The 26,841-nt window shown below is 46.6% G+C and overlaps 1 protein-coding gene across 6 annotated transcripts in view; it reads right to left on the bottom strand.

Moving 5' to 3' along the window:
- The window catches only part of TJP1 (tight junction protein 1), a 316,033-nt gene that overhangs the window by 67,625 nt on the left and 221,567 nt on the right, over positions 1 to 26,841 (bottom strand). For all 6 annotated transcript variants that reach the window (XM_030577350.1, XM_030577352.1, XM_030577351.1 and 3 more), the window contains 6 exons: positions 24,213 to 24,337; positions 23,678 to 23,780; positions 14,822 to 15,101; positions 13,439 to 13,542; positions 10,733 to 10,901; positions 10,220 to 10,364 (listed from right to left, as the gene is read on the bottom strand). In XM_030577350.1, the coding sequence (XP_030433210.1) occupies positions 10,220 to 10,364; positions 10,733 to 10,901; positions 13,439 to 13,542; positions 14,822 to 15,101; positions 23,678 to 23,780; positions 24,213 to 24,337 (926 nt within the window). The remainder of the gene's footprint in view (positions 1 to 10,219; positions 10,365 to 10,732; positions 10,902 to 13,438; positions 13,543 to 14,821; positions 15,102 to 23,677; positions 23,781 to 24,212; positions 24,338 to 26,841) is intronic.

The following is a 26,841-nucleotide window of genomic DNA, read 5'->3' as shown; positions in this document are numbered from 1 at the left end:
TTCCTCAGATATTTTGATTCAAAAATCTGAAAGCTGCCCTACTTCCCAGGAAGGACAAACCAAGGAATCCTTTCTGGATCTTTTAGCCTTTTTCTTGTTCTTTTTGTAAATCTTTCTTAAAGGATTCTCTCTCACAGGAACTTGAGGAAGATGTGGAATAATCTGCCCACCTCTTGCTCTTGCACTAACTGAGCTTTACAGATGGATTCTGTGGAGGAGCGACCATTATGGTTACAGTCTGAAGATGAATATTATGGTTTGGTTACAGGAACACTTCTTACTCTTTTTAGATGGCAAAAGAAAAGAAATATATCACCTGCATATGGAAGCCTTTTTAGAGTCTACTTTGTTTTTACTTCTTTTCTCCGGATCCGAAGAAGGAATGTGGTCCTTAGATGACCCAGAAAGAGAAGGCTCTCTAGGCAGGCAGGGGCCCAGGTCCTTGATGGTCATGCCCATGGCTGAACTTTCTTCGTCCTTGTCATAAACAGATGGTTAAGGGTTAATGTCTCTTTTACCTGTAAAGGGTTAAGAAGCTCAGTGAACCTGGCTGACACCTGACCAGAGGACCAATGGGGGGGACAAGATACTTCCAAATCTTGGTGGAGGGAAGTCTTTGTTTGTGTTGTTTGTTTTGTTCGTTGTTCGCTCGTGGGGCTAAGAGGGACCAGACGTACACCCAGGTGTTCCCAATCTTTCTGAATCAGTCTTTCATGTTTCAAAATTGTAAGTATAGCCAGGCAAGGCGGATTAGTCTTATGTTTGTTTTCTTAACTTGTAAATGTGTCTTTTGCTGGAAGGATTTTTACCTCTGTTTGCTGTAACTTTGAATCTCAGGCTAGGGCGGGGGGGAGTCCCTCTAGTCTATATGAATCGGAGTACCCTATAAAGCATTTTCCATCCTGATTTTACAGAGATAAAGAAAGAAAAAGTAAAAATTAATTAAAAGCTTTCTTTTTAAGAACCTGATCGATTTTTCCTTGTTTTAGAATCCAAGGGATTGAGTCTACTCACCAGAGATTGGTGGAGGGAAGGGAGGGGGGATGATTAATTCCTCCTTGTTTGAAGATCCAAGGAGTTTGGATCGATGTGAAGCTTCACAAGGCAACCCAGGGACGGGAAAGTCTGGGAGGAAAAGGAGGGGATGGTTCATTTCTCCTTTTTTAAGACCCAAGGGGTTTGGGTCTTGGGTTCCCCAGGAAAGGTTTTGGGGGAACAGAAGTGTGCCAGACAGACTTCTGGCTGGTGGCAGCGTTACCAGATCTAACCTAGGAATTAAGCTTAGAAGGGTCCATGCAGGTCCCCCACATTTTTACCCTAAAGTTCAAAGTGGGGAAAAAATCTTGACAGTCCTACATTAGGATGTTTGCTAATGTTCCCAAGGGCAGACACAAAAGTGCTGAGGAATCCTGAAGCAGGTAATGGTATGGAGAACCCTGAGTATATGAGAGCCAGCCAGTGGATACACTAACCCCGACCCCTGGAAAGATGAGGCAAAAATTGTACACCCTAGACAGCTCCTTGTTGGCTGCCTGGATGTCATCTGAGCTATCATAGCTCTCACTACTCTTTTGGTGGGTTTACAGTTAGGCAGAGTGGTACAAGTTAGCAGAGGCCTCGGTATGAGGCCATCTTAGCATCCTTTCCCCACTGGTATGATGGCAGGTTTCTTCTGCTTGGGTGTCCTTCTCTTTACGCCCTGCCAGAGCAATCATATGCATGACATCTAGTGCGTGAAAATGGATCAGTCCCACAGGGAGATGAGGGACAATCATCTATCCTCCTTGTTCCTTCTCTGATCCCCCAGAGGTCTCACAGATGCATGTGGATGGGTGGAGAAGAAAGATGGGGTGACATGGTCTCTGCAGAAGACAAACAGGATCCCACATAAGCAACCCTCAAAGGGAGCTACGCTGGCCTTTCTGCTTGTGCTTCTTTGTTCACCATTGCAGCAGCCAGCTCAGGGACACTGCTGCACCCATTAGTCTTAGGCCACGTCCAGACTACTCGCTGTATCAGCGGGTTAAAATCGATCCCCGAGCGCGCTTATATCGATTCCAGAACTCCATCAACCCCAACGGAGTTTCGGAATCGACACAGAGAGCCGCGAACATCGATCCCGCGTGGTGTGGACGGGTGAGTAATCCAATCTTAGATATTCAACTTCAGCTACGTTATTCACGTAGCTGAAGTTGCGTATCTAAGATCGATTTCCCCCCCCTAGTGTGGACCACCCCTTAGTCTTAAACAGACAGGAGGAGGAAATGGGGGAGAAAAAAAAGTCTCCAGAGCTTATTCTAGCCCAACCTACCCATACCTAATTTAAGATTTCAAAGTGTTTTTTAATTGCTCTGAGCAGACAATTTGGGTGAGACTGTTGACAGCTACTGGAGGCAGAATACAATTGATAGGGTCCTCAGGAGCATGGTCACTTCAAGTGTCTCCTGCCTGACAAGTCTGCTTGTCTCCAAACATGGTGCAACAAACAGAAGATCTGCTGTAATGTACCTGTAGTTCCTCCCTGTGAAGATGAAAAGTGAAGTGCATTTCTTCAACATTCATGGGTAAGCAAAGGGCTATAAAATGAAGTTCAAGATCTCCAATCATTAGACTATACCAAATAAAATTTGAACATCATAAATACAACATTTCTACTTACCTGGCAAGATACAGGTTCATGTGTTTTACTCCGTTTCATGGACTAATGATTAACAGTGCTCAGACTCCCTGCTCTTAGGTGTTTGTGGTTTTACCATCTAATTCAAGAGCAGTTTCAAACCCTGAGTTGGTGTTTTGGCAAGGAAAAAAGTTGTTTAGCTTTTTCCTCGTAACTACAGGAATTTAATAAAATGTCATCTACACACTTTCCTGACGGTAATCGCTTCCTGAAATATCTTGTCATTGGGGCTCAAATTCATACATAAATTTGAAATATCCAATCCTGACCCTGTTTGGATCTGAGGCTCACAACTGATAGCAATACCCTGTCAAACTAGGCAGCTATTCTGACAGGAATATCCCATTCAGCAATAATCTGGAGCATTCTATTACATCTCAAGCCTAATTCTGGCATCTTTTCTTGACCAACAGTCTGTAATTGGTCTAAGCCTGAAACTTTTCTTCTCACACACAACTTACTTGAACAAGAACGTAGAAATCTCATAAATTGGTTAACTTCCTATTTCTAACTTGAATTGGAATGTCACTATTTAATGCACATGCTGTGCAAAAGTGAAATGGACGCATTTATATTATTCTTACCTAAGACTGAATTCCATGTAACAGCCTCGTCTAGACTTGAACAGGAACAGATAGAGAGAGAACCCATTGTGCCCCACTTTTAGCTAGTATCATTTTCCTACCACCAAATACAAACATTTTAGATTAAATGTTTGAAGAAAAGACGGTTACTCACCTTTGTAACTGTTGTTCTTCGAGATGTGTTGCTCACATCCATTCCAGTTAGGTGTGCGCGCCGCGCGTGCACGTTCGTCGGAAACTTTTTTACCCTAGCAACTCCAGTGGGCCGGCAGGTCGCCCCCTAGAGTGGCGCCGCCATGGCGCTCTATATATACCCCTGCCGGCCCGCCCGCTCCTCAGTTCCTTCTTGCCGGCTACTCCGACAGTGGGGAAGGAGGGCGGGTGTGGAATGGATGTGAGCAACACATCTCGAAGAACAACAGTTACAAAGGTGAGTAACCGTCTTTTCTTCTTCGAGTGATTGCTCACATCCATTCCAGTTAGGTGACTCCCAAGCCATACCTAGGCGGTGGGGTCGGAGTGAGAAGTCGCGGCCCGGAGCACCGCAGTTCCGAAGGCCGCATCCTCCCTCGACTGCTGGACCAGGGCGTAGTGGGAAGCAAAAGTGTGGACCGATGACCAGGTCGCTGCCCGACAGATTTCCTGGATGGGCACACGGGCTAGGAAAGCCAGCGATGACGCCTGCGCCCTGGTAGAATGCGCAGTCACACGGCCCGCAGGGACATGGGCCAAGTCATAACAAGTCCTGATACAGGACGTAACCCAAGAGGATATCCTCTGGGAGGAGATAGGAAAACCTTTCATACGATCTGCTACCGCCACGAAAAGCTGGGGGGATTTTCGGAAGGGCTTAGTCCTGTCTATGTAGAACGCGAGAGCCCTACGGACATCCAGCGAGTGGAGCTGCTGCTCCCTGCCTGAGGAGTGAGGTTTTGGGAAAAAAACCGGAAGGAAAATCTCTTGGTTGACATGGAAGGCTGAGACCACCTTGGGCAGAAAAGCAGGGTGTGGTCTCAGCTGCACCTTGTCCTTGTGGAAGACCGTATATGGGGGGTCTACCACAAGAGCTCGGAGCTCCGACACCCGTCTAGCTGAGGTGACAGCCACTAGAAAGGCAGTTTTCCAAGAGAGGTAGAGCAGGGAGCAAGTAGCTAACGGCTCAAAGGGGGGCCCCATGAGTCGGGACAACACCAGGTTAAGATCCCAGGTGGGAGCAGGGGGACGGACGTTAGGGAATAAACGTTCCAGCCCTTTAAGGAATCTCGACACCGTCGGGTGAGAAAAAACGGAGCGACCGTCCGCACCCGGGTGAAAGGTGGAGATAGCAGCTAGGTGGACTCGCAACGACGATAAGGCCAGACCTTGCCCTTTGAGGGACAAAACGTAGTCTAATATTTCGGAAACCGAAACTTCCATAGGGCGGAGATTTCTCTCTACGCACCAACAGGAGAAGCGCTTCCATTTCGCTGAATACGTGGCTCTTGTGGACGGTTTCCTGCTGCTCAAGAGCACCTCTCTCACAGGCGTGGAGCATCGCAGCTCTGGGCCAGTCAGCCACGCAGGAGCCACGCCGCTAGGTGCAGCGACTGCAGGTCTGGGTGACACAGGGTCCCGTGGTCCTGGGTAATCAGGTCCGGATGAAGGGGCAGGGGAACTGGGTCGGCTATGGCCAAGTCCAGCAGCATGGTGTACCAGTGCTGCCTGGGCCACGCCGGGGCTACCATGATCACGAGCGCCTTGTCCCTGCGCACCTTCAGGAGGACCTTGTGGACTAGAGGGAACGGGGGAAATGCATAGTACAGGTGGGTCGACCACCGGATGAGGAAGGCGTCCCCTATCGACCCCGGTTCCCTGCCCTGAAAGGAGCAGAATGCTGGGCACTTCCTGTTCCCCCTGGACGCAAAGAGGTCCACCCGGGGATAACCCCACCTCCGGAAAATGGAGAGAGCGACATCCGGGCGAAGGGACCACTCGTGCGACAGGAAGGATCTGCTCAGTCGATCTGCCAGAGTGTTCCGTACTCCAGGGAGGAAGGAAGCCCTGAGGTGAACGGAGTGGGCTACGCAAAAGTCCCAGAGACGTATCGCCTCGTGGCACAGGGAGGAGGACCTGGTGCCGCCCTGCTTGTTGATATAGTACATCGTCGTCGTGTTGTCCGTAAACACGGCGACACAACGACCCTGAAGCTGATGACAAAACGCTTGACAAGCAAGGCGGACCGCTCTCAACTCCCGTATGTTGATGTGGAGCCCCACCTCCTCCTGGGACCACAGGCCCTGTGTCCGCAGGGTCCCCAGGTGGGCCCCCCAGCCCAGATCTGAGGCATCCGTTGTCAGGGATACCGATGGCTGAGAGGGGTGAAAGGGAAGACCCGCACATAACACGGACTGGTCCAACCACCAGCCGAGAGAGTCCAAGACCTTCTGGGGGATTGTGACTAACATGTCTAAAGGTTGCCTTTGCGGCCTGTAACGGCTGATAAGCCACAGCTGGAGAGGCCTCATGTGGAGCCGAGCGTAGCCGGTCACAAAAGTGCACGCTGCCATGTGGCCTAACAGGGTTAGACATGTCCTTACTGACGTCAACGGGGCTGACCGCAAACGCTGAACGATCGCCGCCATGGTCTGGAACCGTTGCAGAGGCAGCGAGGCCCTGCCCATCGTGGCGTCCAAGACCGCCCCGATAAATTCCACCTTTTGCGTGGGCCTCAGAGTGGATTTGTCTGTGTTTATCAGGAGGCCCAGACTTGCAAATACGGCGGTGATCAGGCGGACATGGCTGCTGACCTGCTGCTCCGACGTGCCCCGAATCAACCAGTCGTCCAGATAAGGGAACACGTGGACACGGTTGCGTCGAAGATGCGCCACGACAACTGCCATGCATTTTGTAAACACCCTTGGGGCCGTGGACAGGCCGAAAGGGAGGACTGCAAACTGATAACGAAGAGCCCCCACAACGAAGCGGAGAAAGCGTCTGTGGCGCGGCCAAATGGCAATATGAAAATACGCGTCCTGCATGTCGAGGGCGGCGTACCAGTCTCCCGGATCCAGGGATGGAATAATGGTCCCCAGGGATACCATGCGGAACTTCAACTTCACGAGGTATTTGTTGAGTTCTCGCAGGTCGAGGATAGGCCTGAGGCCCCCCTTGGCCTTGGGGATCAGAAAGTAGCGGGAATAAAACCCCTTGCCTTTCTCGTTTTCCGGAACCGCCTCTATGGCTCCTTTGCTGAGGAGCGTCTGCACCTCCTGTCGAAGGAATTGCTCGTGAGAGGGGTCCCTGAAGAGGGACGAGGAAGGATGGCGGGAAGGAGGAAACGAAACAAACTGCAGGCGGTATCCCGTCTGCACCAGGTTTAAGACCCAGCGGTCCGATGTTATTTGGGACCACGCCGGGAGGAAAAACGAAAGGCGGTTTGAAAACGGGGGGAAAGGATCCATAGGGGAAACTGCTACAGCGCCCTCGGGCGCACCTTCAAAATGAAGGCTTAGGACCAGGCGGGGGTTTCGAGGAGCCTTGGTTCTGCCCCCCTTGGTTCCCAGACTGCCTGCGCCTGCCGTTCCTGCCGCGGCGCCTGTAAGGGTCCTGCCGCTGGCGGAACTGGGAAAACGGCCTACGGTACGGCTGCTGCTGTGGCCTAAAGGGTCTACGCTGCGTCACGGGGGTGTGCATCCCGAGGGACCGCGCAATGACCCGGTTGTCCTTCAGACTCTTGAGTCTGGGGTCTGTCTTTTCCGAAAACAGGCCCTGGCCTTCGAAAGGAAGGTCCTGTATCGTGTGCTGGAGCTCTGGCGGAAGGCCGGAAACCTGCAGCCAGGAGATGCGACGCATCGTAACTCCCGACGCGAGGGTACGGGCAGCCGAGTCCGCAGCGTCCAAGGATGCTTGTAAGGCCGTGCGCGCGACCTTTTTGCCCTCGTCCAGGATGGCCGTAAACTCCTGGCGAGCATCCTGTGGCAGCAGCTCTTTAAATTTGTCCACTGCCACCCAGGAGTTAAAAGCGTACCTGCTCAGCAGGGCCTGCTGATTAGAGACCCTGAGCTGCAGGGCCCCAGCCGAATATACCTTACGGCCAAGGAGGTCCATCCGCCTGGCCTCTCTGGATTTGGGGGCCGGAGCCTCCTGGCCGTGACGCTCCCTATCGTTCACCGACTGCACCACCAGTGAACCGGGAGTCGGGTGAACGTGCAAGTATTCATACCCCTTGGAAGGGGCCATGTACTTTCTCTCGACTCCTTTCGCTGTCGGAGGAATGGAGGCCGGGGACTGCCAGATAGTATTGGCATTGGCCTGAATGGTCCGTACAAAGGGCAGGGCGACCCTGGTGGGAGCATCCGAAGAGAGGATGGTAACAATCGGGTCCTCTATCTCCGAGACCTCCTCTGCCTGCAGACTCAGGTTTTGGGCCAACCGCCTGAGGAGGTCCTGGTGCGCCCTGAGATCCAGCGGGGGGGGACTGTTGGAGGAGGTACCCGCCACCGCCTCATCCGGGGAGGAGGATGAGGAGACCCCAGGCACGATAGTGTCCAACTGAGGGTCTTCCTCAGCCCTCGCCTCTACCTCCGGAGCCACAGCGGAGTCCTGCTGTTTGGACCCTTCCTCCGCCTCCGGGGAGGGAGGGGGGCGAGACAAGGAGGCTTCAGGGGCCCTACGCTCCGCATTCGCCGGTGTGGGAGGGAGCTGCTGGGGGCCCTGGGCCTGATGGTATGCCCAGGGTGTCCAGAATCCCCACTGTGGTGGGCCTTGGTCTTCCAGCGGCGGATCCCCGAAGAGCGCCGCCTGCCGGTCGGTGCCGAGCGCATACGCACTGTCCGCCTGCGAAGATACGGACGGCTGTCTCGAGGGCCACGGCGGGGCCGACCCCGGATGGTACGGGCCGGTGCGGGTCGGCACGGAGGATCGTCTCGGTGCCGGGGACCGGTGCCGGGAGTCGTATCGGTGCCGGGATCGGGACCGGGACCTGGATCTGTCTCGGTGCCGGGATCCTGATCGGTACCGGGTGTCGCTTCGGTAGCGGGACCTGCCACCGGCTCGGTGCCGGGAGGTCGACCGGGACCTACCACCGGCTCGGCGCCGGGAGGTCGACCGAGACCGGGACCTGCCACCATCTCGGTGCCGGGAGGTCGACCGGGACCTACCACCGGCTCGGCGCCGGGAGGTCGACCGAGACCGGGACCTGCCACCAGCTCGGTGCCGGGAGGTCGACCGGTGCGGCGAGTAGCGATGGGACCTGCTCCTGGAGTCGCGGTGCCGGTGACGCCGACTGGAGCTTGACCGCGACCGTCCGGAGGTCGACCGTTGCCGCGAGTGCGACCGGTGCCGCTGAGGGGAGCGGTGCCGGGACTGCGAGCGGCGTCGGGATCTGGAGCGCCCAAGACGTCGGGACCTAGATGGCGAAGGACTGTCTCTGGGCGGCGCCGACATCATGGGCTTGCCCCTGGACACGACCCGCACCGGAGGTACCGGGGGTGGCAGCCGAGTGGGCTCCGTCAGGGCAATAAGGTCCCGAGCCGAGGCGAAGGTCTCCGGTGTTGACGGGACCACTATCTCAACCCCAGATCTCATGGGGGAGCTCGGCGGCACCGGACTCAACGGACCCGCCAGGCCCGGAGTCAACGGTGCTGACGGTGCCGGCGGTGCCGCGGCCGATGTCGAGGCCGGGCGCTCAAGCCGGGTCTGCCTGGCCGGAGTAGCAGACTTCGACGGCCTAGGCTGTGATTCCGGTGCCGGAGAAGGTCGGTGCCGAGGAGTCTTCTCGGTGCCGGAGCGATCCGGTGCCGGTGCCGAGACCACGGTCCGCGAAGTCGACGGGTCAAGTGCCGCCTCCATGAGGAGAGTTCGGAGCCTCTGATCTCTCTCCTTTTTTGTCCTCGGCTTGAAAGCCTTACAGATGCGGCACTTGTCAGACCTGTGCGATTCCCCGAGGCACTTCAGGCACGCTTCGTGGGGATCGCTGGTGGGCATGGGCTTCTTGCAGGCCGCACACTGCTTGAAGCCCGGCGAAACAGGCATGAGCCTGGCGCCGGGTGCCGGGAAGGGCTAAGCCCCCGGCCAAGAACTATTTAACAACTATTGACTAAACTATTTACTTAACAACACTAATTAACACTATATAGAACTAGAGATAAGCGATTGAAAACTAGGAGAGCTAGGGACGTGGAGGACAGCTAAGCCGCGCTCCACAGTTCCAACGACCGACACGGCGGTAAGAAGGAACTGAGGAGCGGGCGGGCCGGCAGGGGTATATATAGAGCGCCATGGCGGCGCCACTCTAGGGGGCGACCTGCCGGCCCACTGGAGTTGCTAGGGTAAAAAAGTTTCCGACGAACGTGCACGCGCGGCGCGCACACCTAACTGGAATGGATGTGAGCAATCACTCGAAGAAGAACTACTTTTCCTAAATAGGGTAGTTTCACTGGAATTAAAAAGTTTTTTGAAACATGTTTGAAAAACAAACTAACTGTGTTAAAGTCTGAAAACAAAAGTTGTTAACTAAATAAGCACCATCTCGCAATAACTACTCAGACTGAATTGTCAGTGGGGCTTGTGGTACTATTCAGCCTGAGTATAGCTATTGTAGTCCACTTCTAACTTTCTGAAACTGAGATAGTGAGATAATTTATATACTTCAGTACACTATATCACTAATGTCAAACCGAGTAAGTCACATAAAAGGAATACCATTTAATTTTGATAATTTCCTTAAAGAACAGGATAAAGTAGAGAAGAGTCCAAGCCAAAAAATTTAGTTCCAGGTTCAAATTTCCCTGAAACTGAAAGATGTCTGAAACATGAGTTTGGTTCAGGCCCAACTCTAGATACATAATTTCAGTACTATATCATGCTACCATTTCCACAATACTGTGCCACATTTGTGGTACTGTAAAAAAACACAAACAATCTTGGTACTTAATGTCACTTTAATAGTTGATTAAAAATAATACAATGCTACCATCACCTGCCGTTGCTGGGCTGCTGTGGAGAATGTCTGGAATGGTCTGAAGGCTCTGACCTCTGGTCAGGAGATCGTGAACGACTGCGGCGGGGCCTGTCATGTGATCGGTTGGAATGATCTGATGCCAGCGACTGAATTTCTGAAATGTCTGTTAAATAAAAGTTGTTTTTTCATGAAATGATTGTAAGTAAAATGATGATATGACCTGCCCAAAATGGAAATAATTTTGCAGAAAATACATATGAAGTGCGTCAGATCTTCTGCACTGACTTCAAAATAAATCACCTAAAGTTAATGTTCCTTTTCTTCCAATTGCTTTTTCTTGAATAGTCTTTTTTTCATATCCTTGAAGATGTGAATTCCAATGGTGTTTGAACAAGTTTATCAGCCGCTCAAATGTCGATCCCTCCTCTTTTCTCCTCCCTCATCCTCTGTCTCCACACTAGGATTTCACATCTTCATGACCCAGCGACATAAGAAATATATTTTTACCTTGGGAAATAAGTTTATACTCACCATCTCTTTCTGAAGCATTAGCAGAATGAACGCTGTCAGAAAGATCTGGGACATTCAAAAGAGTTGCTCGCTCATCTCGTTGAACCACCATCTTCAACTTGCCTTTTGACCTTTCTATTAGAGTTTTTGCATCTGTCAGCGACATATTTTCAGTGACTGTGCCGTTTATCTGTAATAGAGCAAAAAGACTAGAGATAGGAACTGAACGGAAAACAAAACAATCTAGCTCCACTAGCTAACTCCTTTAAAGCTAACAAATAAGAGTACTCCCTCTCTACAATAACTATTTTTAACTCTTAACTGGTCAAATTTACCCCTTCAAAATTAGTAAATATAATTTTGCTGTTAAATGGTCTTCAACCTTGTTTTAAAAATGGAAACAACAAAACAGCAATATCTAAGCAAGTAGCTAAAAGATTCAAGTTTAGGCAAGCAGATTAACTGAAATAGACCAAAAAGTTATGGAAATTCAGTGGTACTTTATCTTGCAGAACTGATGCCTAGGGAAACTACTTCTAGTCTAACAGCAGTTCTGATTCAGCTGAGTTCTTAAGTTTTGCCACCTCGCTCTTTGCAATGCAAGCCTCCAATTGATTTATCAGAATCAGATTGCCTTGATCAATCTTGCACAAAAATTAAAATCTATAATGACATCTTTAAATGACAGTTTTAAGTCTGATGGGACTTAGAGATACCCAGCTATTTAGTCAAGAAAAATGAATATAATATACTCAACATATTTATATATTATGAAAATATTAATGCAAACACATCTGAGCCACAGAACGCAGAAAACTAATGCTCATCTTTTAAATTTAAAGTCTCATTACTTTAATCTGTAATGATTAAGAAACCTAAAGTAATTTCTTTTGTAAGCCTTACAAAACTCCACATAGCAGTGGGAGGATTTGCCCCTGATCACTAATTGCACCAATAAAATTAAGATTTGTAGCAATGACATGCACTGAAAACTGTTAACCTCCCCACACAATATAGTTTATGAAGTTAATTAAAAATAATTCAGCCCAAGACATCTGGTTGTGATGCACAATGGTATACTTCTGTATTAGAGTTACTAAATTAACGCCTAATCTTGAAACCTTTGCTCAGACAAATAGCCCCAATTAATTCTCCAACTAATCAATGACAAAGCAATCGTTTTAATGATTGGGCCTACAAATTGACCCTAATTACAAGATCAACTGTGAAAAGTGAGTGAAAGTTCATAAAAAGTCAAAATACTTATACTTTTTTTCCCCATCACTTTGTTATTCATAAAAGGGAGAGAGAGAGAGACTGAATTAGTACAAACAAAATGGCTTACCAATATAATTCAAGGCCTGTATTAAGATCAAGATCATGCCTGGTAAACAAGAAAAGCCTGGGACTGGAAATCTATGGACTAAAATTTGTCTCTCAAAAATTAGGCCTAAACTGGTGGACAAAATAATGACAGGATGCTCTAATTCCCATGTCTCCCCTTTTGGAGGTTCTTAAAAGAAAATACTTTGGAGAAATTAAGAAGCTGGCTGCCAAAAACCATGATGAACAAAGAACAGGAAAAGAATGAGCTTTACCATCATGGTTGCCACCGCCACCGTCTCCTGGGACCACAGAGGATTTACCATAACACTTTTAAGTCTGTCTTGGACCAGTCTAGGGACTTCTCTCAGGATAAGGACAGTAGAGTGACCCAGATAGCCACTTCCACTTGCTCCAGATAAATCTCAATCACCACCTGGGATGTGAGACTTTGTCACCCTCTTAGGCCCACTCAGGTCTTTTTCCTTCCCCATCTCATTTCTTCTCTCTTTCCTATCTACTCCCCTTGCCTTCTGTCTAACAAGACCCTGGCTTCGTAGGCAAAGACTGTATATTGTGCAACACTGCTATGAGCCCATGACCAAAGAGGCAACTAAATGCAATGCCCTAAACAGCCTGATGCTGGTACAACTTTGGCAGGTCTCAGAATGACTAAAGATTGTGTGGCATGCCTGTGTTTCTCCAGCAGGGATGTTGGAAGTGAAAGGCAACCACAGAAGCTGAATTTTCCATCTCTGGTGGTTTTTTTCCCCCCTTTTGTGTGCTTTTGTCTTGTTTTGCCTTTTAGGAAATGGGACTGGACTTTAAAAACAACATCAATAGCTCCAGCTCATCTCAACTAATTTCTTCCCTTTTTCCCCCCCAGAAAAGGACATTACCATTTTTTACTGTCAAACAAGGGGTTTACTTTCTGAAAACTCTTTCCAGCTAAAGGGAAAGGGAACAAAGGATGTTGTTAAAATAAAAGCCTTCTTAATACTTTATATTTCAAATGCTTTAACATGTTTTTCCTTCTCTGCTGTATCTTTAACACAAGTTTTAAAAAAATGTAATGGCTTGTTTGCCATGACACTTAGCGGGCTGAGATTTCTGTATACTAAACCCCAAGCCTCGCTTAACACTGTTTAATGTTGGACACTGACAGGGTATTGTTAGCACCTCTGACTCTTTGGGCCCATATAATCCATCAAAATTAATACAACAGGACTAATTATGTGAGTAAAGGCTACAGAATCAGAGACTCTTAACCTTCCTCCCTCAATGCAAAAAATACAAAACCTGACATTTCTTCTATTGACAGTTACATACACCTGTGAGGCAGTTACATCTAGTACAATCAACATACTGGTTCCTTTGCTAAGCAAAGACAGCTATATACTGTACCTTCAATACAACATCACCTTCCTGAATGTTGCCGTCTCTTGCTGCCAAACTATCTTGGGATATTTCTTTCACAAATATGTGGCTAGCCAAGCGCAGACCATACTCTATTTAGAATAAAAAAAAACCCAGTATGAAATCTCAGTTTAAAGAAGCAACATTTATGGATATACAGCACTGCTTTACAGATTTACATTCAAACAAGAACCCAGTAAAAACTCAAGTGTTTTTAATACAGTAGCGTATTGAGGGTTATAGCAAACTAGTATTGTTAAGCCAAGGGCAGAGATACGGTACAACTGCCTATTATGAAATTCCCTGTTCTCTGAACAACTGTGGGAATCTTACTTGCATAATTGGCATATAGCTATTCCTTAAAAACTAAGGTATGCCAATCCCTATTTTCATATGGGCTGGCTGCCAACGGCTGCCAGCGTAGCAATTTGTATGAGTGCTATATTCCTCAATTGTTCTGTGATCATCTAAATTCTTCCTCTAACTGGCCCCTATAATCAGAATAAACAAACTGATTTCAAGCAACAAAGATGCTGCATCCACTTCTGACTCCCAAATTCGACAAATGTTTACACAACATATATAAAAACCTAATAAGGCTGTAAAACTATGGGAAGAGGATGATTTTTTATTTTAAATAAAGTGAAAATCTTATCCCCTCTCTTCTTTCCTTCTCTACCAAATTTTTCCTTTTTAAAGGTCAGCAAGATTACTGACCTCATAGCACCACTATAGTTAGAGCTAGATATTATGCGACAACTTCGCCGTCCCTCACACACTGAGGTTTATCTTCAGAATGACCACCAAACCTTTCAGATCGTACTCATATTATATAGCAGTTGTGTAATTTTTTTTAAATAGCCCCATGCTAAATGGAAAAAAAAAAATCACACATTAACCATGATTCTGTGTGTGGTGGGTATTTTTTTGTTTCTTTTGTTTTGTTGTGTTTTTTTTTTTTAAAGTTGGCCATCTTTCAAAAAAGCTTGATAGCAGATATAGTCTCAACCTTAATTCCATGTTAAAGTTTATTCTATATTTTGAGTGTGTATATACTATTCAATATGTGTTTGTAAAATTTTAGTGGCTAGCAGAAGTTGGATATGCAATTACAATTCCAGTTCAAATGAAATTTGAGCATTCCCTTCAATCAATCACATACACTAGTACAAGAAAACATGGAGAAAAACCTAGCACTAGAAGTACAGTAATTTTAAGACCTGTAGGTAGCGCTCTAGTCTAGATTAGTCTAATAAGCCCTTAGCAACGTAACATTCATCAATAATTCAATCTAAAATTCAACCTTTAACATTTCGGTACAAAATTACAACCAAAAGTATGACGGAGACAGCAAAAAGTCAGTGGACATACCTTCATTTTTCCTAGATTTCACCAATGTTACTTTGGTAGGTTTTGCAGGTTGACTGGAAGCAACAGATCTCCTGTCTGATCTTGGTGATAAACTTCTCTCTCTGCTTCCGCTTCGGTCTCTTACCCAGCTCTTCTCATGCCTTCTGCTGACGCCTGGCCCACTGCGTGCACTTCTTGGATCATGCATTTCCTCTTCATAACTATCCTCCTCATTTTCAGATACTGGCTCAGGTTCCGGCCGGGCTACTGGAATCTGAACTTTCTTCATTCTTCGAATAGTCTGTAATCAGTAGCATTAATTACTTAATTTCTGGTTAAATGTAAAGTATATTTTTTTTTTAAAAAGTCTTAAAATTAGGCAATGGGCCACCACAGATTTATACTGCTGTATCTAACGAAAGGTGCACTAGGGACCTCAACACAAATATGGAAGGCAACATCCATATCCCAAAGGACTTACAATCAAACATCTGGATGTCTGAAGGAGAAAAACAAGGGGGGTGGGGGGAATTCAGAGCCATGAAAAGATGGTTACTCACCTTTGTAACTGTTGTTCTTCAAGATGTGTTACTCATATCCATTCCAGTTAGGTGTGTGCGCCGCGCGTGCACGTTCGTCGGAAGATTTTTACCCTAGCAACTCCGGTGGGTCGGCAGGTCGCCCCCTGGAGTGGCGCCGCTATGGCGCCTGATATATACCCCTGTCAGTCCGTCTGCTCCTCAGTTCCTTCTTGCCGGCTACTCCGACAGTGGGGAAAAAGGGTGGGTGTGGAATGGATATGAGCAACACATCTCGAAGAACAACAGTTACAAAGGTGAGTAACCGTCTTTTCTTCTTCGACTGATTGCTCATATCCATTCCAGTTAGGTGATTCCCAAGCCTTACCTAGGCGGTGGGGTCAGAGAGAGATGTCGCAGAGTGCAACACAGCAGAGCCGAAGGCTGCGTCATCCCTAGATTGCTGAACCAGGGCGTAGTGGGAAGCGAAGGTATGGACAGAAGACCAGGTTGCTGCCTGGCAGATTTGCTGAATGGGCACGTGAGCAAGAAAAGCAGCCGATGAGGCTTGAGCCCTGGTGGAGTGCCCAGTCACGTGGCCCGTGCGCCAAGTCTTAACAGGCACGGATGCAGGACGTTACCCACGAGGAAATCCTCTGCGAGGAGACGGGTAACCCCTTGACACGTTCAGCCACCGCAACAAAGAGTTGGGGGGGGGGGTTGCGGAATGGCTTAGTTCACTCTATGTAAAAGGCAAGCGCCCTACGGACGTCCAGTGAGTGTAGCTGCTGCTCCCTGTGAGTCGAATGGGGTTTTGGGAAGAAGACACGTAGGAAGATCTCCTGGTTAACATGGAAAACCGATACCACCTTGGGGAGAAAGGCTGGGTGCGGTCTCAGCTGCACCGTGTCCCTGTGGAACACAGTATACGGGGGATCTACCGTGAGGGCCCGAAGCTCCGAGACCCGTCTCGCTGATGTGATGGCCACCAGGAAAGCAGTTTTCCATGAGAGGTAGAGAAGGGAGCAAGTCGCTAATGGTTCAAATGGAGGAAACATGAGCCGGGTCAGAACCAGGTTAAGGTCCCAGGTAGGGGCAGGGCGGCGAACCTAGGGGTAGAGACGCTCCAAGCCCTTAAGGAATCTAGTCACCGTAGGGTGAGAGAACACCAAGTGGCCACCCCCCCCGGGTGAAAGGTGGAGATGGCAGCCAGGTGAACCCGGAGAGATGATATCGCTAGGACCTGTTGCTTGAGGGACCAGATGTAGTCTAAGATATTAGCAATGGAGACCTCGGTGGGAAGGAAGTTCCGTTCCGCGCACCAGCAGGTGAAATGCTTCCATTTGGCCAAATACATGGCTCTAGTGGAAGGCTTCCTGCTGCCCAGGAGCACTTGCTGCACTGGGGTAGAGCAACGGAGCTCAGACTGAGTCGTGCCACTCAGGAGCCACGCCGTGAAGTGGAGTGATTGAAGGTCCGGGTGATGGAGCCTGCCGTGGTCCTGAGTGATCAGGTCCACATGAAGGGGCAGAGGGACAGGGTCGGCTATGGAAAGGTCCAGCAGCATGGAGTACCAGTGCTGCTGGGGCCACGCTGGAGCTATCATGATCAAGCGGGCCTTGTCCCTGCGCACCTTCAATAGGACCTTGTGGACGAGCGGAAACAGTGGAAAGGCATAGAGCAGGTGCATCATCCACGGAACAAGGAAGGCGTCCGCCACCGAATCCGGTGAGAAGCCTTGAAAGGAGCAGAACATCTGGCATTTCCTGTTCCCGTAGGATGCGAAGAGGTCCATTCAGGGAAACCCCCACCTCCAGAAGAGCGAAAGAGCAACGTCCGGGCGAAGGGACCATTCGTGGGAAAGGAAGGACCTGCTGAGATGATCTGCCAGCGTGTTCCGAACCCCCGGGAGAAAGGACGCGATGAGGTGAATAGAATGGGCTATACAGAAGTCCCAGAGCCGTAAGGTCTCTTGACACATGGGAGAGGATCTCGTGCCGCCCTGCTTGTTTATATAATACATGGTCGTCGTGTTGTCGGTGAATACCGAGACACAACGGCCCTGCAGATGCTGACGGAACGCCTGACAAGCAAGGCGGACCACTCTCAACTCCCGGACGCTGATGTGGAGGGCTAGCTCGCGAGGTGACCACAGGCCTTAGGTTTGCAGGAGCCCGAGGTGAGCCCCCCAACCCAGGGAGGAGGCATCTGTTGTCAGGGATACCGAGGGTTCGGGCGGATGGAACGGGAGCCCTGCACACACCACGGGGGGTCCAGCCACCACTGGAGGGAGTCTAAGATGTCCTGGGGAATGGTGACAACCATGTCGATAGAATCTCTGGCTGGATGGTATTGTGCGTTGAGCCAGGACTGGAGGGGTCTTAGGCGGAGTCTTGCATAGTTCGTTACGAACGTGCAGGCCGCCATGTGTGCCAGGAGGGTAAGGCAGGTGCGCACTGAGGTCAGGGGCGCTGCTTGCAGTCTCCGTATGATGGCTGCCATAGTTTGGAACCTCGACAGAGGCAGAGAGACTTTGGCAAGAGTGGAGTCCAGGGTGGCGCCGATAAACTCTATCCTCTGTGTGGGAATTAGTGTCGATTTTCCCATATTGATCATTAGACCTAGGCTTAAGAAAAGGTTCTTGACAATGCGGACGTGACTGAGGACTTGCGCCTTGGAAGTCCCCTGGATAAGCCAGTCGTCTAGGTATGGGAATACGTGTATACGACTGCGGCGAAGGTGGGCGACGACTACAGCCATACACTTGGCGAACACTCTTGGGGCTGTAGATAGTCCGAATGGGAGGACCGCAAATTGGAAATGTTACCAGTTGACCACAAACCGGAGGAACCTCCTGTGGGGTGGGAAGATGGCTATATGGAAGTAGGCATCTTGCATGTCGAGGGCAGCGTACCAATCTCCAGGATCCAGGGATGGGATAATGGTCCCCAGGGATACCATATGGAACTTCAACTTTACTAGGTATCTTTTGAGTTCCCTCAGATCAAGAATAGGTCTGAGACCTCCCTTCACCTTGGGGATTAGAAAGTAGCGGGAATAAAACCCCTTGCCCCGCTCAAGCTCGGGAACCTCCTCTATGGCTCCTTTGGCGAGGAGCGCTCGCACCTCCTGTAGGAGGAGTTGCTCGTGAGAGGGGTCCCTGAAGAGGGATGAGGGAGGGTTTGAAACAAATTGCAGGTGGTATCCAAGTTCCAACGTGCGTAAGACCCAGCGGTCCGATGTTAGCTGGGACCATGCAGGGAGAAAAAGGGAAAGACGGTTGGAAAAAGGAGGGGACGGATCCATCAACGAAACTGGTACAACACCCTCGGGCGCACCTTCAAAAGGAAGGTTTCGGCCCCGAAGAAGGCTTGGAGGGGTTCTGGTTCTGGCCTACTTGGTTTCCAGATTGTCTGCAGCGACCATTCCTGCCTCGCCGTCTGGCGAGGTCTTGCCTCTGCCGGGGTTGGGGGTAAGGCCGGTGTTGTTGCTGTGGCCGGAAGGGTCTGCGCTGGGTTACGGGTGTATGCATCCCTAAGGAGCGCATAATGTCTTTTAGGCTTTGCAGCCTAGGGTCAGTTTTGTTGGAAAACAGGCCTTGGCCTTCAAATGGGAGGTCTTGAATGGTATACTGGAGTTCCGGGGGGAGGCCGGAGACCTGCAACCACGAGATACGGCGCATAGTAACACCAGATGCCAGAGTACGTGCAGCTGAGTCCGCGGCGTCTAGGGAAGCCTGCAGGGAAGTTCCCGCGACCTTTTTGCCCTCGTTGAGGATCGCGGAGAACTCCTAACGTGCTTCCTGAGGGAGCAGCTCCTTAAATTTGTCCGTGGCGGCCCAGGTGTTATAGCTGTAGCGGCTAAGGAGGGCCTGCTGATTGGAGACGCGGAGCTGGAGGGCCCCCGCAGAGTGGACCTTTTGGCCGAGTAAGTACATGCGTCTCGCCTCCTTGGATTTTGGGGCCGGGGCCTGCTGACCATGTCGCTCCCTCTCGTTCACAGATTGGACGACGAGGGAACAAGGGGGAGGGTGGACATACAAGTATTGATTCCCCTTTGAGGGGACCATGTATTTACATTCCACCCCTTGCGCAAAGGGGAGAACAGAAGCCGGAGACTGCCAGATCGTAGTGGTGTTAGCTTGAATGGTTTTAATAAATGGAAGGGCAACCCTAGTGGGGGCATCCGCTGACAATATGTCCACCACTGGATCTTGTATCTCCGAGACCTCCTCGGCCTGCAGGTTCATGTTCTGTGCAACACACCTGAGGAGGTCCTGGTGTGCCCTAAGGTCAAGTGGAGGCGGGCTGGTAGATGATGTTCCAGCCACAGCCTCATCCAGGAAGGATGAAAAGGAGAGACCTGGGAGGAGCGGGTCTGCGGAGGGCTCTGCCTGAAGAACTGCGTCCAACTCCGCAGGGGGTTTGGGGTCCTGAGGCTGGGACAACTTTCCTTTCCGGTGCCAACCGGAGTTGCTAGGGTAAAAATCTTCCGACGAACGTGCACACACGGCGCGCACACCTAACTGGAATGGATCTGAGCAATCACTCAAAGAAGAAGATACCAGTTATGGAAGACAGCTACTATGAACAAGCTACAGTATTGTTACATGTTATCAGTGATCTTTGCAGTACTAATAAATCCATTAAAAACTCCAACAATGTGCCAAGAGTGAAAAAAAACAGCAGCAAGGCTAATCTGAAATGAGCTATTGTGAATGCAAAGTCAGGCAAACAGCTTTTCATTGCTCCAGGATTGGAGGATGGAATACAAACATTGCAGAACCCAACTGGTTAGCTTCCTACTTCACTCAAAGATTGTGTTTTCCTACGCAGAGTTTTTGGATAAACCAGTGTCATAATGCATTGCAATTAAAAAAAACATTTCTTCCCCCACTTAATTGCTTTCTGCTTTTTCTCTTTCCAAATTAAAAAAAAAAATCAAAAAAAAAATCAGATGTTCATGGATATGGTCATCTAAGAGACGAGTTAGGTATTTGACAAAAGGATTCCATACATGTTTAAATGAGATGGCATAAATGCCTTAAAAGCATGGTGCCAGCTGGGATGAGAAACAAACCCAGAAGCAGTAACTGTCAGATTTCTCCTCCTGTGAGCTTTCCTGTCATTATTATCTTTACATTTAACAGCCACTTTAACCTGAATTGTTCATTCAGGTATGAATGAATTTGGTTTATAAGACCAATGATACACCTGAGAAAAGTCAAACAGCCATCCCAGTATTTTACTGGTAAAATGCCCAATTACATATAGAAGCATCATTCCTTGTTACCAATGTCTGAAAATTTTAAGTTTCAATAGTTATGAAATGTAAAACTAATTGTGACCATAAGGTGGGTAATATAGTAGAGATATAAAGCTGTCTTATACTTACCAATAAGTACCAAGCATAAATGGGGAGGCTAATCTAGACCACAAGATTTTGCAGTGGTAAATAAAGGTAAATAAAGCAGCTACTTTACTCAAATGGCTTCTATGACCAAGGTCCATAGCTATGGAAGTAGCAAATTCATGAATTTAAGAAGAGGTGAGCTGACAGCATCTTACTTGGCCAAAACATATGGAAAACAGAGTAAGTGTATTCCATCATCTGTTGGCAGCACTACTTCATCTGCATTTGAGGCTGGCAAGAAGACCAAAACTAGAAGTATACTGGTCATCTTGTAGGAGGATAGCGGTCAAAGATATGTAGGTTCTCTCCTCAAAAGTCAGAAAGCTAACTTGTTTTTAATTTTCAGTCCTTCGAATTCCCTTTATTTTTTTAAGTTAAGTTTGTCTTTGAATATTGGATTAAAAATAAACTTCAAGTGTACTCATGTTATTAAAAGCTAACTTAAGTATGTTGTTCTCCTTAGAAATTTTGTTTTAATTTACAAATATTGTTTAAAATGATTTTGAACCAAAAACAAAACTGGGAATAGCATTACCCTCTGCATTACGAGGACAGAGGCATGAAAGAACATTCCAGGTCCCACAAAAAGTAGTGATTGAAAAGCCGTCAGCTAGAATTCTGAACAAAAATAACCCCCTTCCATACAGTTTATTTCACTTGGGTAAAGTTATGTAGAAGTTAAGAGTCCAAAGTGATGTGGCCTTGATGTCGTATGTGAGACCTAACTGCGATGTGTAATCAGCCTGACAAAATGAATTTATACAAGGTTTTCAAGAAGGGCAACACTCAAGCAGAACGCTGTCAGAACCCCCCATCCTTCTACTATCAAATACAGACTTAGGCTAGGCTAGCAGAAAAAGTTCTGCTAACGCAACACAGGAGTCCAACAGTAGCCTCAAGAAAGATGGGTTGTGGAAAGCCATCTAGGGAATCTGACTGAAGGTAAATCTGATAAAAATCCCGCTGCAGAGCAAAAGTGGACATATGCCAAAGCAAAATAATGCCACAGGGAGATTGGTCTAGAAAGGAGCTGTCTAACAAGCCTCTCAAGAAGCAATCAAGCTCTAAGGCAAGTTGCAGAAGCCCAGAATGGAAGATGGTGAACAATGAACTATAATAAGGCTCAGATAAAGACACTCTTTCCTGATATGGAGTCCTTGATCGTTTTAGCTCGAAACAAACCAGTTCTACTCTACAGCAGTGCACTAAAAGTTTTATATTCTCTTTTATACAAGAAGAGAAGGAACTCACATAATCATAGTCCAGGGAAATCCAGTTTGAGAGAGGACAGAGTTGGAAGCTCTTAAGGGGTCCAAGGTAACTTAAATCCCGTCTAATGTACAGTATAGGCTTTGCCCTTTAAAAGTACAGCTGTCCCTTGTGAAACCTTTGTCCTGGTCACAATGTAACTAATGTGGTTGTTGTGCAGCTAAGCCCCAAATCCACATCCATTTTAAGATAGTAACACATCTGCATTGAATAGAAATAAAGCTAAACAGAAGGCAAAAGAAAATATGATAGATGGACTTACGTTGGGTCTACATTTCTGCATTTTTCTGGCAACTGTATCCCACAGATGGCGAGACAGAGTAAAAGCCATTAGTTCAGACTGATGGAACACTCCGCTTTATTGTCAGTTACATTAACCATTTTGCCAAATCAGCACATTAGTTTTCCTATTGCAGTCCAAGCAAATTGGTAATTGCTAACAAAATAAGAGTAACAGCTATTGCAGTGCAATATTCTATTTCCACAGAGCTGCAAGTCTGGATTATTTCCCCTTTAATTAAAGCCACAAACCAGTTATTGGAACTACTCAAAATTCTACTCATTAACATATAATCTATTGTATACTGAGTATCTTATTGACAGTAACTCTGTTTGGGTTTGAAACCTGCCAGTCTTTCAGGATTGTGATTGGGCAAACCACAGAGGGAAGAAAGCATTAGTATTGATAGTTCAAAGTTGAGATTTATCCTGATAGTCTATATCATTAGAGGGAACTAACTATGTTTGAATATTCTGCTTCAGTAATTATACCCCTGTAAATATTTGGGAACTATAATATATTCTTCATTGTTGTTGGGTTTTATGCACAAGTACAAAAAATATTATATTTCCACTACAGATCATGCCATTTCTGCAGCAAAACCACCAGAGCCTCCACTGATTTGCTTTACAGCATTACTCTGAAATGTCAGCTTTCTAATATGAAAAGTTGTACAGCTTGGCATGCAAGTTATTTTTGACATCTGCAAACCCACTGGATTTCCAAATTTATAAACATATAGCACTGCAATTACTGCAAATCTGTATGAGCGTGTGAAAAAGAGCATTACGGAATAGCCAGGAATAAAAAAGTAAAGTTTTTAAGCCCTAAAAACAAAACCACTTTCCAAAATTAAACAAATTGCCAATGTGTTTATTTTCTATTTCATTTTTTAGAAATATAAATCTGCAAAGTTTTCAGAAAACCAGATTACTACCTTTCACTAATGTCCAATTTTGTTGTTTTGCAAGTTCAAAAGCTATCTATATCCTCTGAATAAATCTGAAATTATAGGAATTAAGGTTATTGTGCCTTATTTTGGCAAATGGTGTTTACTGAACACAAAGATGGGTTTGTTGGGGCTTGAATAAAGAGTGAAGACCTTCGGCACCGACTAGCATTTGAAAAGCCTGATAATGCCTGCAGAAATAAGCTGAGAAATGAACTGTCTCGGCAGCCTAGGAAAAGTCTTCTTTATAGTGAGAAGAGGAGCTTCTGTTACCTAAAGTCTTTTCTGACTGCATGTCTTGCTAATCAAAAACTATGGTTTAAAAGTTTTCAAGAGTAATTTTGGGTGTCTTACTTGACAGTTTCTCAATAATAATGTGCACAATTCCACCAACTACTGACAGTATAGGCACTTCTACTAAATTTAAGGTTTAAAACACATTCACTTACTATTTTGGCATTTTTTCCACTTTTCCTCAACTGTTGAACGGCAAATGCATGTTCCACGTTATCCATCGAGACTCCATTAACCATTGCCACACGGTCATTTTCCCTAAAAAAACCATAATGTGATGTGTAATAAAAAAAATTCCAATGAGCTGAAAGAGAACATTAAAGAAATGGCAAAGAGTAGTCCTTGTGGCACCTTAGAGACTAACAAATTTATTTAGGCATAACTTTCCGTGGGCTATAACCCCCAAAGTCGGTTATAGTCCATGAAAGCTTATGCCCAAATAAATGTGTTAGTCTAAGGTGCCACAAGGACTCCTCGTTGTTTTTGCTGATACAGACTAACACGGTTACCCCTCTTAAAGAAACGAGTCATTGAAGAAGCCACTTGCAGTATCAGAGGACCACTGCGCAGCTATCATATCTTGAGAGCTACCATAAGATAATTAGGAAATTCATCTGAGTCAAGCACTGATATCCCAAACCTCGATGAAGTAGTAATCTCCCATAGAAGGAAAAAAAACGTAACACTTACTGTAGTAGTCCTTCTGCTGGACCTCCTTTCAGGACATCAGAAATAACTATTGATGTTTCACCACTCTGAAAATGGGGATTATCTCTTCCTCCAGATATCGCAATGCCAAACCCAAATCCTGGAGCCTAAAACAGAACATAAGAACCATCCTCAGATACCACATTACCTACAGACCAAATTGCAGTTCATACTATTTCATCAAAAATTCAGAATACCAGCATTTTAATACACATCTCAGCAAAAATAATAATATGTAATTAAGGAGTAAGAATACTTTCCTCTTCTATAGCATTTTTCATCTAAGGTTCTGAAAGTATTTTACAACGATTAAGTCTCATAGCAGACCTGTAAGTAAAGTAAAAGTGTATGCCGATGGGGAACATACCACCAACCCCTAAAATGATTATGCTCGTTGAGAGGAAGACAGCAGCTGATAAAACAAGCCAGAGACTATACAACCTAAGGTCAGGAGGTAAACAACAAACAACAACAACCACCACCACCACCACCAAACTGTACAATTATAAGTGCAGGGGGAAATTTGAATTGTCTGTCTAAATTTCCCGAAATTGAAATTTGGGCAGAACCTTAGAGTTCACACCCATACTCTTATGAAGATAAAAACGGTCATACTGAGTCAAACCAAAGGTCCTTCTAGCCCAGTATCCTGTCTTCCGACAGTGGCCAATGCCAGGTGCCCCAGAGGAAATGAACAGGATTGGTAATCATCAAGTGATCCAGCCTCTGACTCCATTCCCAGCTTCTGGCAGACAGAGGCTATGCACACCATCCTGTCCATCCTGGCTAATACCCACTGATGAACCTATCCTCCATGAACTTATCTAGCTCTTTTCTGAATCCTGTTATAATCTTCGCCTTCACAACATCCTCTGGCAAAGAGTTCCACAGGTTGACTGGGCATTGTGTGAAAAAAATACTTTTGTGTTTGTTTTAAATCTGCTGTCTATTAATTTCATTTGGTGACCCCTAGTTCTTGTGTTATGAAGAGTAAATAACACTTCCTTATTTACTTTCTCCACACCAGTCATTATTTTATAGACCTCTATCATATCCCCGCTTAGTTATCTCTTTTCCAACCTGAAAAGTCCCAGTCTAATTAGTCTCTCCTCATATGGTACCTGTTCCATACTCCTGAACCTTTTCCAATTCCAATACATCTTTTTACAGATGGCGTGACTACATCTGCACTCAGTATTCCAGAGAGCCTCAAAGTGGTTACAACTAAACGTCCCTTATCACAAAGGCTGCAACTCCAGCAAACATAATACCCCTTAATATTCTGAGGTAATGGTTCAGTACAACCCTGCTTCCTGCAGCACTTAGGTGTTTCGTAGAGTTCTCATTTTGCAATATTCACCCAACCTGACCCTGCATCATAGCACAATGTAGTAAGTTTACACGCTCAATTCTTAGTAATAACAGCAGGACTACTTGTATCATTAAATACATCAAAACCTTGTCAGCACTGGCAAGTCATCTACATGTTAACAAGAGTCATTTGCTTCAATCTTTTCCCTCTAGGGTGCTATCCCTCTGCAGCAAGGTCAATGCTCTGAAAAGTTATTGCTACTGGATATTTCAAGATTTGACAATTATGCTTACAATTTCTAGTCTGCCCAGAAGTGGCAAGGGTGGGAAGTACATTTTAAGTTGGTAAATCAGTTATATTTAGTAAACTGACTGCTTAGCTCTTCCTGGGAAGCATAAATATTTGTGGGAAACAAAACACTATCTTAAGTAAGTATGATATATTGCTGCAAGATTTGATTTTTCATTAAAAAAAACTTTAAAATATTTGTTCAGTATATTTTTTCATAGTAATGGAAATAATAAATTGTCTGGGTTCCAATCTACCTTCATTTTCCATCACAAAGTTTTACTTCTGTGCTTCTCCCTGTCTTTTTCAGCATAGGAAAGGACCCACTCACATGAGACCACTGAAGATATGGATTTTTTCTCTAGCAAGCCCATTTAAACAGCCAAACAACTAGGCTGCTATAACAAATTCCCAAAGGAAGCGATGAATTCTCCATCACTTAAGTCTTGAAATCAATGGATGTCTTTCTAAAAGATATATGCTAACTCAAGCAGAAGTTATGGCCTAGATGCAGAAATTACTGGATGAAATTCTATGGCCTGTATTATGGTCAGATTAGATCATAACAATCACTTCTGACCTTAAAAGTCTAGGAATCCATGAACTGAAACTATTAAGAGTATCTTGGACCAAGAACTAAAATTCAGAGAGATTAGAATTAGCCCCAAACAAGTTTTTCACCAGTGCAACTCCACTGATTTCAACAGTGCTCCTTCAGATTTTACATTACTGTGTCAGCAGAACTTGGCTCATGCTTTTAATTTGGTGGGCTGAGGAAGAACAAACAAGAGTGGAGACTAACCTATTTTTAGATCTGTTCTCAGTTTATCCTCCCGTAAATGCATAAGCACAGAAAAAGTTTCCTTTTCTATTAATTTGATAGTCCTTCACTCAAGGGAAAAGTCGTCTTTTCATCTCTCCAAGTTTCTCCACTGTCATTACAGGTAATGCTTCTAGTTTCACAGTATTAATTCAGAAATCTAGAATTTTTTTCCCTCCAACTCCTATACA

The sequence above is a fragment of the Gopherus evgoodei genome, chromosome 10, assembly GCF_007399415.2.
Source record: "Gopherus evgoodei ecotype Sinaloan lineage chromosome 10, rGopEvg1_v1.p, whole genome shotgun sequence".
In the NCBI taxonomy this organism is placed as follows: Eukaryota; Metazoa; Chordata; order Testudines; family Testudinidae; genus Gopherus; species Gopherus evgoodei.
This window is presented reverse-complemented; position numbering and strand designations above follow the sequence as displayed.